At 34.5% G+C, this 13388-nt stretch overlaps 2 protein-coding genes and 1 non-coding gene across 18 annotated transcripts in view; 1 reads left to right on the forward strand and 2 right to left on the reverse strand.

Moving 5' to 3' along the window:
* The window catches only part of LOC124957037, a 9541-nt gene extending 3801 nt beyond the window's left edge, over positions 1-5740 (forward strand). For 6 of the 14 annotated variants that reach the window (XM_047513633.1, XM_047513644.1, XM_047513643.1 and 3 more), the window contains 6 exons: positions 1046-1148; positions 1495-1626; positions 2422-2864; positions 3458-3683; positions 3749-4016; positions 4106-5739. In XM_047513633.1, the coding sequence (XP_047369589.1) occupies positions 1046-1148; positions 1495-1626; positions 2422-2864; positions 3458-3683; positions 3749-4016; positions 4106-4679 (1746 nt within the window). In that variant the 3' untranslated portion in view covers positions 4680-5739. Of the gene's footprint in view, positions 1-959; positions 965-1045; positions 1149-1494; positions 1627-2421; positions 2865-3457; positions 3684-3748; positions 4017-4105 lie in introns of all 14 variants that reach the window. The other 8 variants (XM_047513640.1, XM_047513636.1, XM_047513637.1 and 5 more) reach the window with 3 other exon arrangements.
* On the reverse strand, positions 2192-2264 carry Trnat-ugu. The gene has a single exon. It is a non-coding gene; the product is annotated as a tRNA-Thr (tRNA).
* A 501-nt stretch (positions 5741-6241) lies between the features above and the next one.
* LOC124956881 (myosuppressin) lies at positions 6242-12170 on the reverse strand. Of its 3 annotated transcripts, none has more exons than XM_047513238.1 (3): positions 11854-12170; positions 7118-7319; positions 6242-6529 (listed from the first exon to the last, which is right to left on the reverse strand). In XM_047513238.1, the coding sequence occupies exons 1-3, from the start codon at positions 12022-12024 to the stop codon at positions 6441-6443; spliced, it is 462 nt and encodes a 153-aa protein (XP_047369194.1). In that variant the 5' UTR covers positions 12025-12170; the 3' UTR covers positions 6242-6440. The 3 variants fall into 3 exon arrangements, with proteins under 3 accessions (XP_047369194.1, XP_047369196.1, XP_047369193.1); XM_047513240.1 differs by lacking the exon at positions 11854-12170 and adding an exon at positions 8947-9411 and having other exon boundaries at positions 6256-6535; XM_047513237.1 differs by having other exon boundaries at positions 6257-6535; positions 11854-12158.
* Positions 12171-13388: the final 1218 nt, after the last annotated feature.

A 13388-nucleotide genomic window follows, 5' to 3' on the forward strand; every position in this document is an offset into this window, starting at 1 on the left:
TCCGTGCAAATAAATTTAAATGAAATGAAGACGACTTATGCATGTACATTCTCATTTCACACTTTGAAATTTGTACTTGGACGATTTCGTCTTTAATCGTTCTTTGACACATCTGTAATACTTTTTTCAAATTTTTTTGTTCTTTTTTTTTTTCCTTTTCTTTTCTTTTCACTGCAAATTTAACCCTCTATACGTACAATGGAACGTAGAAAAATTTTCGAATTACATTTTATCCTTACGTCATTGTCTTTATTCGTATCTTTTTTATCGTCCTTTTCTCGATCTCATCGATGAATTCATACGCGAATTCAGAACGGAAAGCAATGCTTGGAGATTTCTCAAAGGAATTTTATCTATTTAACATGTATTTCGTATGCGCAGAGATTCTATGCGAATCCAATGATTGGAAGAGTCCGATAGAAATTTTCCAACTACAACTTCTCTGTCCCTTTATTTCTATCTTTCTTTCTCTTTTTTCCTTTTCTTTTCAATTCGTTTCCTATATTTACGTTCGTTAAATATACGATACTTCGAGTCGATAAAATCGAGAAAGGTTTCGTCGATTGCATCGTGAAAGCTAAATTTTACGTTTATGTTTTATATTTTCAATGATTCCGAGTGTAAACGATTTTAAAGTGAAAACTTCGTTACATAGAAAATAAAAAAAAAAAAAAAAAGAAAAAAAAATATATATGAAATATCTGAAAAGTTTCGTTTCCACTTAAAGAGCAAGATTTGGAAGAATTTAAATTCTAATTCTAATATTCGATCGTTGCGTCGTATTGCAAATATGTTAACCATCAAGCTCTTGACACGCGTTACACATACAAAGAAAGAGAGCGAGAGAGAGAGGGTGGGGAGAGAGAGAGAGAGAGAGAGAGAGAAAGAGAGAGAGTTATTTGTTGATCTTCTATTTTAGTGGCTTGAGATAGCATTGGAAAGTGGAAATTGAATTTCAGAGATTGTACGGATTCCTCGTCTTTTTCTTTTTCCAATCGGTCAATTTGGTCAATGAATCTTTAATGAATGAGATTACGTCAAACAGGTGGTCAGAGGGAAGGTGACAACGCGATGCTTGTGGCATGCCTGCAAAGCTCTTGGCATCGGGCTCTTGTTGATGGTTCTGGGTGCTTGTATGGCGACTATAGGTGAGTGAGTCGAAAAAATGAAAATCGATCGAGCCAGAAAATCAACATCAAACTTCTTAACTCAAAGTTTCGTGAATATATCCCATTAAAAGTTTTATAAAATACGATTAAATTATTGGTCGATCTAAGTATGTCGGTATAATCATTTAATTAGCGTAACATACAACCGGGACGTACGACTGGGACAATGACGAATCAAATAGAGTCGATCGATAATACACGCATACTAGTTTATATGTATAGAAATGAAAATATTTATGGCACAAAAATACATTTAAATTAAATTATTCCGAATCGTTTGACAAAACGATTAAATTTCTAATTGATTTTTATTTGTTACAAATAGGTTATTATGCGGATCAATTATCGGTGGCGCAAGAGGTTAGAGGTAATTTGACAGTAAAAGTAAAAAACGAGTCACGAGAGTTTCACTTGAACAATCTCAGTTATGCCGGACCTATTGTCATGGGTGTAGGAGGTAATTTTATACAGTTATTTAAATTATAATATGTCTGCATTATATATACAAATATACATACATATATACATACATACGGCCGTATGTACATGATATTTCACACCAATGTGTAGACAATATTTGACATAGAATACGTATAAAATGTGTAAATTTGCATCTAATAATACGATAATTTATCGTTTATTTAAATTTTTAATGGAAGCCATCGTTAAATACATTGATATATTTTTAATCGACTTACCCGATTTCTTTTACTTTTCCTGAGAAGCAAAATTAATTTTTTACAATTTAAAAAATTTTTATTTTTTTTTTTTTATTATTGTTGTTGTTAATTTCATACATCTTTCGAAGGAATTTAAAACGAAAGAAAGAGTTAAAGATGACTTTCTTCGCGTCTTGTAACAATTGATATCGAGATATTTCATTTTAGTACTACAAAATGTATAACCATTAATTTTTTTTTTTTTCAAAACAAATATTCTTTTTTAACGTCAAATAGACTACTCGTCTTATTAATGCGATGTAAAGGAAGTGAAAAAAAAGAAAAAAAAATTGCAAAAGAAATTGCCCCCAGAGAGATTTGAACTCTCGACCCCTGGTTTACAAGACCAGTGCTCTAACCCCTGAGCTATGGAGGCTTGTGGAAGGAAGTTGAATAGGAAGATTGAATAGACGTCTGTCTGGAATAAATATTTCATTCTTTCAACATTAGAATAATGAAGAAGGAAGATAAAAAAAGGAGTACTTATATTTCGTTGAAATTGTCACGCATTTAGGTGATCCCTTTCGTTTCAGGATTTATCGTGGTGGCCGTGTGCGTGATGACTTTCGAGGCGCGCGATAGTGCGGCTAAGGTGGTACCGGCACGTTTTCGATTCAATCAGAGTACGTTAAAAGGTGGGAGGACTCAACGAAATCGTAGATCAACGTCTTGTCAAACGACTAACAATAAGTGGGATCATCAATATGGTCTATTCAGGATTAATCGGAGTTTGAGTCCTAGCGCTCATGAAATCTCCCGAAGACAGTTAAAGGCTGAATTAGTGCGATTCTCACGAGATTTACACGAGAAAAGTGTATCGCATACGATTAAAAAGAGTCCAAGTGCTCCGATTTTGATCGATAAGAAATCACCTCGGAGAGAGGTTCCTCAGTATGCTGCCTGTGCACTCCTCAATCCACAATTATTGCAGAGACACGCTCTATCCGTTGATAATCCCGCTTACAGTCCTCCTCAAGTAAGGAAAATCGATTAATATACATGAGAGAGAGAGAGAGAGAGAGAGAGAGAGAGAGAGAGAGAGAGAGAGAGAGAGAGAGAGAGAGAGAAAGAGAGAGAGAGTTTCCATAAATTTTATGAATTGTGTTACGTCATTTGAATATCTTTAACGGGAGCAACGTCGAGCACTACTTTCTTTTATCTGATATTTTTTATTTATAAATTCTCGATGTTTCTTCTTTCTTACCTTTCAATCGTCCCTTTTTATTTTGTACCTCTTTTTTTCGTGGCACATAGATAAATTTAGAATGTAGTATTTTCAATGGCACGTTGTAGGACGTCATTCGATTTTTAGTTTATTTATATCATTTATTAATTGTACGAGGGGCGTTGGGATATATTACGATACGAAAAAAAAAAGAAAAACGCACACACACACACACACACACACACACACACACACATAAATGACGTCAATAATGAAAATATTGAAAAAATGAAAAACTAAAAAAGTTAGCGTTAAGCCGTGTTATTTTAATAATATTATTTTGGAAATAAATATCGCCAAAGTGTTCAATCTATTCGTCGATCCTATCATCAATTTTGAAACAGGTTAGTCGGGAGAGTTTGGAATATCCAAAATTAACTGGCAGTCAGGTTTCAATGGCTATGGATCTTCATATCCCTAATAAAGGACCGGTTACGTTGAGAGTAAAAGATCGATCGGATACGGCGAAACGTCATCAGTTGCTTCGGCAAACGAAAATCGAAGATGTCGAGGAGATCATGGAAACGAAAAGACCAACGTCCGGATATATATATTCACCTAGATTATCAGGTTAGTGATTAACGCAAAGTATCCATCAATAAGTGACTGTGTACTGACAATGGATAAAATTACAGGTATATATAGCAAATATCCTGGGGAATATGTAATCGGTAAAAGAAATTCTGTAGACGTTCGGTATTTGGAAGATTTCGGGTCCGTTACAAAAGATTCGGTGAAAGTTTCACCACGAGATTTTCGAAAACTTTCATCTCCGAACTTTCGTAAAATGTCTTTCGATAAAATTGGCGGTGGTGAGCATAGATTGGACAAATCGATGATGGGCCATCGAAAGGCTAGTTTGGAGTTTAGAAGGAGTCCGGATTTTCGTCGAGGTGATTACAGGTGTGCGAACATATTTATCGTATTTATTTATCGATCGTATTTACGAGCGAATACTTATTATTATATAAATATATAATATATAATATTAGAAAGCTATCGGTGGACAGATTCAGCGTGGATTACACCAAATGCGTAATGGACGAGCTCGAGTTTAGATCCAAGGCAAGCAGCGGCGAGAGCTTAAAGAGACAACGTTATCCTAAGCTTCATCATTCTCGATCGGACGACAACAGAAGACGTTCCTTCGATAAAGGTCAAAGAGAGTCACAATCCAGCAGATATTCATTGAACACGCAAGGTGCTACGGACAGTGCCGATTACGATCTAAGATATTTTATATCAACTTCATTGAGCACCGAGGAAAGTCGTACGGAAAATCCGGAAGATAGTCATGGTTTCGACATCGACGAATCCTTGACTAATCCTTCGCCGTTGGAGGGCCAAGCGGAAACGGATACGCTATTGGAGGAACCAGAATTGGAGAATCTCACGGAGAATGACATCGAAAATTCCGTTGATCATTTAAATTGCGAAGATACGAAAAAGATGGAGGATCATTCGATAAAGGGTGAAGATATGATGCTGCAGGATTGGAAGAACATTTTGAAGCAATCGGAAATAAAGGGGGAAACGATGTTGTGCATAGAAGACGACGAGGTTTGAAATCATTTCTATTTGTTTATTACTTCTTCGGACGTTTTTCCAAAAAAGAAAGTGAGTTCGTGGTTTCATTCTGGATCGACGTGTCTAGTCGAGTTTTACTCTAGTCGCGTTGCATTAATATGACATGCAAACGATCAATATATTTTAAGCGATTAATTGTATATATATATATTTGTGTAATTTGAAAGCGTGCGCTCTAGAGATGCTGTTATATATCGTCGAATACGATTAAAGAGAGCGAGAGAGATGACGTTAGGATTTAAATTGTCTATTCGTAAAGCGAGCCTAAAAGATCAGAATATTTCGAGGACCATTGATTTAAATAGTGGATACAACAACTCTGTGATTTGTAACGTGTAGCAATGTTGTAAGATGACGAAAGGCAATTATGAAAAAAGAACGAGCTTTTTAAATTACAGGAGATTTTACAAGATTTTAATACGACACTCGTTAATATGGCCTTTGAATTGTTATTATATTATCAATGCTTTAAAACCTTAAATATTTATTGTAGATGAATCGTCGTATAATGAAATAAGAAGGAAAGAATTAGAAAAAGGTTTTAAAAGAAAAAGACAAAGTTTTAGATATTTTTTAAATCGCTCGTTCGTCGATCCTTTACTTCGTTTTAATCGAATCGAAGAATTATTTATCGATCGATTTTTTCGATGTCATATAGAGCGAACTAAAGCGAGAAAAGGACAATAAAATTCGTACGAGTATTGTCACGCGACACTCTAAAAGACACTCGCGAGAAGTTTAATGAGATTGGTCAGTTTTCTCTTATACCAATTGCCTATCTTGACTTCAATTATTTAGATATTATAAGAATAATAAAAAGAAGTGAATTCGTTCGATTATTTAAATTAACTTTACCATTGACATAAAACGATAAGGCGTCGATACAATCACAATAATACTTATATGTTATTATGTAAAAGATAAGACAAATTGTAACTCGAATATAAAGAAGAGAAGACTAATAGGAGACATTAAATGACATTATTTATATCTCCTAATAGCTCTAATCGAATGATTGTATTAATAAAATTAAAAACGATTTCGTAAGAAATTATTGTTTCTCTTTCGAAATTCTAAATGTTATTTTTATCAAATCGAGAAGGGTTCCATAATCGTACTATAAATACAGAACCATAACTTTCTACGGGTGAACTCACTTAAATTATATTCTTCTCACGGAGGGGACTGAAAATTGAAACAAATTCGTTCTCTAATGAGAAGTTTTTCATTAGTTCGACTTTGACGGATATTTCTCGAGCGTACTTTTTTCAGGATTTGGGGGAGCTTACGATGCTGAGAGAAAGTGAGTGAGAGAGAGAGAGAGAGAGAGAGAGAGAGAGAGAGACGACGAGGAGGTAAGTAGTTTTTATTATGTACGACTAGGATTCTGAGATCCTTTCAATTATATACGAACAATGAGGAAAGTACAGACTAAAGTCGAAGTTAAAGATTAAAAGGTAAATTAATCTATTTACATCCGAGAGATGCGATTAGATTTGCTATTTGATTAAAAGTTAAATGATTTAATTAGAAGTGACGATAAGGATTCATAGTTACATAAATATATTGCATATATTTAAGGGAAGTCGGTTAAATAGATAAACAAATTTGATGCCAACGTAAAGACCGTAAGGTTTGATTTTATTTTTATTATTTCATAATTCGACAACGATAGAGATTCACAGATGAGGACAGAAGATTTATATTTTATCGTTTTGGAGATTGTTTCATCGATGGAGGTTAGCGTCGTCTACCGAAACGTAAAAAGACGTGATCGACGTCTTGTCTCTTAACTCCGCTTCCTGGTAACGGGTTGTTCTCTTCAAGAACTGAAACTTCATTGAGAATTTGTTGTAGTTCTAACTTAGATCTTAATGTGTTAATTATGTTTCTTTTTTATTTTTTAATTTTTTACTTGTCTTTTTTTATTTCTTTTCTTTTCTATTCTATTCCATTCTTTTTTTTTTTCTTTCATTCTTTCTTTTTTCTTCTCAATGGACAGTCGAGACCACGATCCACGACGGATCAATCGCCGACGGCGCATCGCTGCAGGCTATAATTGTTCAATCGTGGTCGTACGGTATTAAACATGATTGGATGATCGTCACGTTTGAGAGAGATAGAGAGAGAGAGAGAGAGAGAGAGAGAGAGAGAGAGAGAAATCAAGCATCGGTTGTTGGATTCGCACAATTTCTTTCTCTCACTGATCATTGATTGCGTCTTTAGCAAATGAAAACAATTTCACCATTTTCATGCGATCTTCGATTCTTTTTGACTGTCCATAGAGGAGAGGTTTCTACGAATTAATACGAGTACTTCGTCGCATATCTTTTTTTTATTTAAATCATTTGGAATCATTTCTTCATTAATTTTACAAAATGAAACGTTCCCAAATGTATTATATAAATATCAATTACCCTTGTCGCCGACGTAACTTTCCATCGCAGATTGAATTTGATATATGGTCGATAAAGCTGCACAGATTTTTCGTACTTTAGGTGGTACTTCGTCGAGGAGGCCGGGACTACATTGGGCCAGTGGCATTGCGAAAATTTCTCCGAATAAAATGGACAGGGCGGCGACCGAGACGACGATCTTAATCATCGAGTTCATGATTTCCTGTAAAAAATAAAATAAACATAGAAATAAAGAAATGGAGAGAAGTTGGAAATAAAACGATTTGAGAGAAAGTCATTGAGTGATTATATTCGACGAATTTCCGACGTGTTCTAGTTTATTCTTTGTTTTATCAACTAGAGTATCGTTATAATAAGATTCTAGGAAGGATTATAAATAATCGGAATCATAGTCTAGAAATGTAGCCCTTGATCCAAAAATTTGGTGCATCCCCGAACTGATGCCAGGAACCTTCCTGGCATGATACCAATTCTCATTGGTACATCTTCATCGCTGTCGTCGTTGTCTTGTATCCACCTGTTTTCAAAATTTCGAAGAGTTTTGCTCGCTTTAAAATCGAGATTGAAAATATATCTCGGAACGATTTTACGAAAAATTTCTTCCGTTTCTTCTGTTATGCGTCGCTTAAAATCAATTCATCAAAAATAAATTACGAAGAAAGCATTTGATTTCATATTTAAAAAACGCCAAATGGAATATTGTTGTTATTATTTTTTTGTTGCATTGATATCTAATCGTTTATTGATCAACTTTCTTTTTATCGAATGGGCGGACAAAAATATTCCTTTATATCTTTCTTATCGCTTGTAAATTTCATTATTTAGGCGACACGATACGAGATAAGAATAGTAAAAAAGGAAAAAGAGAAAAGCCTTCGGAAAAGCCGATAAAAAAGATAAAAGAAATAAATTTCATTTCTCTTTCGCATCTCAAGTTTCTACTTTTCTAATATAACGACCAGTGATCCATGGACTTTTATTAAATTCGGAATCTTGTGTGTGTATGTGTATGTGTATGTGTGTGTGTGTGTGTTTTTTTTTTATATAAAAGATCGCTTAGAAATAGTTGGAAAAGAGAAGTTCAAGACGATGTTCGGCCAGTATAGAATACGAGATACGATGGATGTCGTCGGAAAAGAGCGTACTATTACAAAAGATAGAACGCCATTCGAAATTGTCGAGTAAATAAAGCTCGTTGATCTGAATGCGATCTTAAAGTCAAATTCGATAATCCTCTTGATACGAGGACTGGCGTGCGTGCTCGGATTCTTCGATACTTTTCCTAGACGTTATCTATACACGCGATATCGAGGAAGCGTGGGAAGCAGGTAACCTGGCTATACCCCATAGTTAAATTGTCGAGTTGAGCCTTTTCTTCTTCGTTTTTCGATCACACTTTTGATCGGAGTGGTAAGTCGAGCGAAAGGGCAACGTGATGAGCCTAACGGATTCGAACATGGTTAGATATTCGTTCGTGAAAGGATTACTTCATCGTTCTTTTTAGAAGTACAGTGAGTGTGTGTGTACAGTGATGTATGTATGTATGTATGCATGTATGTATGTATATATGTATGTATGTATGTATGTATGTATGTACGTATGTACGTTTAGAATGTTAAAGAAAAATGATGACTTCTTTTATATTCTTCTATATTGCAGAAAGAATATTTCCTTCGATAAATAATCTTTTTGATCTAATAAAATCTTTTTTCGAATTCATTTTAAAATGATAATGTTCCTCTTTTTTTTTTTTTTTTTTTTTTTTTTTTTTTTTTTAGTAAAATTGAGTGCACATATGACAACGTCACGTAAAAGATGGGAAATCGAACCTGTATTCTATTCCAATTTTCATTCATTCTCCAAGGTAGATTCTCGAGGTAGATTCTCGAGGTAGTTTCTCGAGGTAGATTCTCGAGATAGATTCTGAAGGAAGGTAGGAGGTTCAAGCAAAGTGGCTGCTCCTTAGATAGGTAAATAGCTTTGAGACACGTAGATGTAACAGGTGGTCTGGATTCATTACGTCTAGAGTTGGAAGTCGCGACGGTTATGTTACAAACATGAATATTCCAAGAACTTGGTCAATTTCACTTACTACATAGAGAGATGTACCTATACGTCTAACTTATACGTTTGTATTCAATTTGACATCGAGACAAAAAGGATAGAAAATGAAATGAGATTCGATAGCGAATATATATGAGGACAATAATTTTCCTCACCCGAGGACAATAATTTTCCTACCATCCTTCTTCTATCTAAATAATTTTCCTACCACCCTTCTTCTATCTAAATCAAGGAAGAAAATCGTCTTGGAAATCTTTTCTCGAGTTATTGTACACTCTATTGCCGAGTCCCCCTTTAATCGTCCACCGCAATTAGACTTTTACTCGCTCACATTCCCCAGAGACACCTGACACCAAAGCTATGACTCTAGCGAGGAAGACTTTTTATTGGCTCGGCTAAGAAAGTTATCTCACGATTCTTTCTTTTTTTTTTTTTTCTTTTTTTTTTTCACGAAACTCTTATGATAAAAAGAAGAAATGAAAAGAAAAACAAAATATTGTCGATCGGGGTTGCACACGGTACATTTATTTCATTCTAATGGAATTTTATATTTTCTAAGAATAGGGGGATGTTTTCTTCGACCAGATGCGATACCCTATTCGTGAGAGTTATAAATTTTTTATACAAATTCATTTTTTATCGATATTCATCGGGCTCTCTCTTAAAAAAAAAAAAAAAAAAAAAAAAGAAATGTTATGGCAAAGAATGACGAAACTCTGTATATCTGTGGGTATGGATGTGTACAACGCGGATCTTGTGATAGTTAAACTTTGAGCGTAAACAACATATTATCGTCTTTGAAACTCATCTCTCTCTCTGCCTCTCTCTATCGATATTATTAATTCGTTAATCTTCGAGCGACTTTGTAACTTTTGCAACTTTGTTAATTCAAAAGTTTCTTAAGCGCATGACTCCACAAAAAATATATGAGGAAGAGTTTCAGTCGATCGAAAGACACGTCTTATCAGAGTATATACGTATATTCAATTTATGTTCGGATTATACGTTCATCGCTCTTTAAGTAGTCTTTATTAACGCAAACCGGCCGCTTGGAATCGTTCAGTTAGTCATTTTCAAATGACAGAGCGATCTTCGCGTTTCCTCGATACGGGAAGATTCTCATTTCAAAATTTGTAATTTCCAACTAATTTCAACGACGGATATTAAAAATCAATGTCAAATCTCCGGCTTTGATGTTGAACACCAAACTTTATGCAATCTGTGAATTCCCAAAATGAATTTCGTTTCTTCTTTGTTCTATCGCTTATTCTTGCAACGATAATTCCTTTCGTTCGTTCTAATACCTTCGATAGATTCACTAAGATAGAAAATAAACGAAACTAGACCGAATTTGTATCGATTCGTAATAAACACATGGCCAATCAGATTATATGTAAACATTAATTATTACTACGATATTATCTTGGAAATATATCTTTACTCTTCTGATATCAGAAATACGAGATATAGATGAACTTTCTACGATATCAAATACATTTATTAAGATAATTTAAGGTTTTTGACGAAAGTGGTTAATGCAGTTATGAATTTTTTTTTTCCGTAAAATGCAATAAAAATAATATTTTATTTTCAAATATAGGAGAAGTTTTTCACGGTTAGTCTGTAAAGTTTAAATATCCCTACGAACGATATACGGAATACCTGTTGCATCGAGCCCCTCAAGGCACGTTGCTCATATTGCACGAGAATTGGTCGACTTAAAGATGCCACTTCTTTTCTTTTTCTTTTTCATTTTTTCTTTTTTTTAGTTTTACTTCATTTCGATCGATAATGAATTTCTACAGAAGGAACGACTTCCGGCCTAGTCTCATTTCTCGTGATTACAAATGATACATTTTTATCGCGTCGATCGTATAATCATCCAAGATATTAATAGATGTCGATATATACATACACGCACGCACGCACACTCACACACACGCGCGCACACACACGCGCGCACACACACACACGTACGCACACACACACACACACACACACACATAAATATGATAGAAGGTCATTATAAAAAAGAATTAATTAATTGCAGATAGTTAAAATTAACTTGAGGTTCTCATTCCTTATTGAACATACTTTTAAAATTGTGCTTTTATCTCGTACGGCAATATAAAAAATGTTACGTATCCGATGTCACGCATTAATATTTTTATAATATCGATATATTCAAATAAGGAAAAGAATTTTTTTTACATAATCGAGACGAACAAATTTAATTCAGGATCACGAAAAAAGCTACGGCACGTGACAATATACGCACACGTAAAAGTATACACATACCTGTATATATATATATATACATATATATATATATATTCAACGATGCACAAGAAGGAAAAGAAAAAAAAAAGTAATAAAAAGGAAGAGAAAAAGAGAGTTGGTTTGCTGCTTTGAATATGAGTATCTTCAACGTGCCACTCACCCCTTGTTTCGGTGCAAAGATGCAACAGGCTATCGAGGAGACGTACACGTTGATACGAAAGCACGGGTTTACTTTATACGGAAAAAAAAGAGAGAGAGAGAGAGAGAGAGAGAGAGAGAGAGAGAGAGAGAGAGAGAGAGAGAAAGAGAAACAGACAGACAGAAAGAGAAAAAAATGAACAGGTTGAGAAAATTAGATAGAGAGACACGCGATAAAAATAAAAGCTCTTTACCGGCGTTTGTAAATTTCGAGAATCGTTATATTCGCGAGATGATTCGTCTCTCGTATTCTTGTATCGAGCAACTCGTGGAGTCGATGATTGCAGTGATAGTGGCGAGCACCCCGAAGCAACAGCCCTTAAATACGCGCGATCCAGACTGGCATGGCATGCGCGTTGTTCCATGGGACGACAGGGAAATAGTTCGCACACGCATGGAATGAACGTGTCTTTCACCTCTTCCTCGTCTTCCTTATCTTCCTCTTCCTCTTCTCCTTTTTATGCTAATGTCCGATTTCATTCGATGTTCCTACATAAAAATTTCATGCTAATTCGTTGTCTGCGGTGATAATAGAAAAAAAAAAAAAAAAAAAAAAAAATAAAAGAGTTGCATAACGTGACGTTAACACGTAAAAACCTGGACAACAAAAGAGATTAAACCATCTTTAAGGATTTAGAATTTTTTACCAAAGAAATCTTATGATTTTCATCTCTTTTATCTTTTTATTATCTTTATAGAATGAAGTTTGATAATAAAGATTAAAGGAACGTTCGATAAGGTAAGGAAAAGAAAAGACATTTCGTCATACTTTTCGTCGTTTATTTTTACGATCGTTAAGACGAGTCAATTTAGAAGACAGTTTATCCCATAGCGAATCCCATGGCGCTGTCAATTAATAAAGAAATAATTGACGAACCATGAAATATATGAGTCCTTACTCTTTCTAACGTTCTATTTATCTAATTGTTAAGGTAATTACAGAATATTTCTTTGGGTTTTATTCGCGATTGGTATGAAAATCGAATTGGGCAAGTTTTAGTCGATAATCATTTTTTATATATGTGCTTATAATTTTTCAAGCAAAAAATCTTCTACAAACAAATAATATCTATCTATTGAAGAGTTTACTCAAAGTATTAAATTTGCCAATATAATAAATCGATCCTTCTTCCTCGTTGATATATGAGCGATCATTCGGGTTCGTGTGTAAATCATTCGCCGGAAGAATTAATATCTTCTCGTAATATCCCTCTTTAAAATGCAAACGTCATTGATACGAATCGCTATGGCACGGCTGATCATTCCCATGTATTATCTTTTCGCTTATCTTATACGTATTCTAGGTATTCGTCCTACAGTCCTATCGTTTTCGATTTAATAGTACATTTCCACCAAGAAATTGCATCGTACGAATAACATCGAATTTTAAACGGAAAATGTCATATAACTCTGTCGGCATAGTCTACCACGTATCCCCGTTTGAATTTAATCGATATAATTTTTCGAATAAACATTATATATATATATATATATATATATATATATACATAGATGTATACATAATAGTACGTAAACTCTTACGTTCAACGGGAAAAGTCGTTTAAAACGACATTCTCAGGACAGTTGATGCAAACTACGATAGGAGCATTTTTCTTTAAAACTCGAAACACGAAGACGTAAGTATTCCATGCAGCCGACACTCGAGAATTAATTAACGCTAGCCGGTACATCCATCCATTCATCCATCCAACCATCCATCCATCCATCC

The sequence above is a fragment of the Vespa velutina genome, chromosome 24 (genome assembly GCF_912470025.1).
Source record: "Vespa velutina chromosome 24, iVesVel2.1, whole genome shotgun sequence".
NCBI lineage: Eukaryota > Metazoa > Arthropoda > Insecta > Hymenoptera > Vespidae > Vespa > Vespa velutina.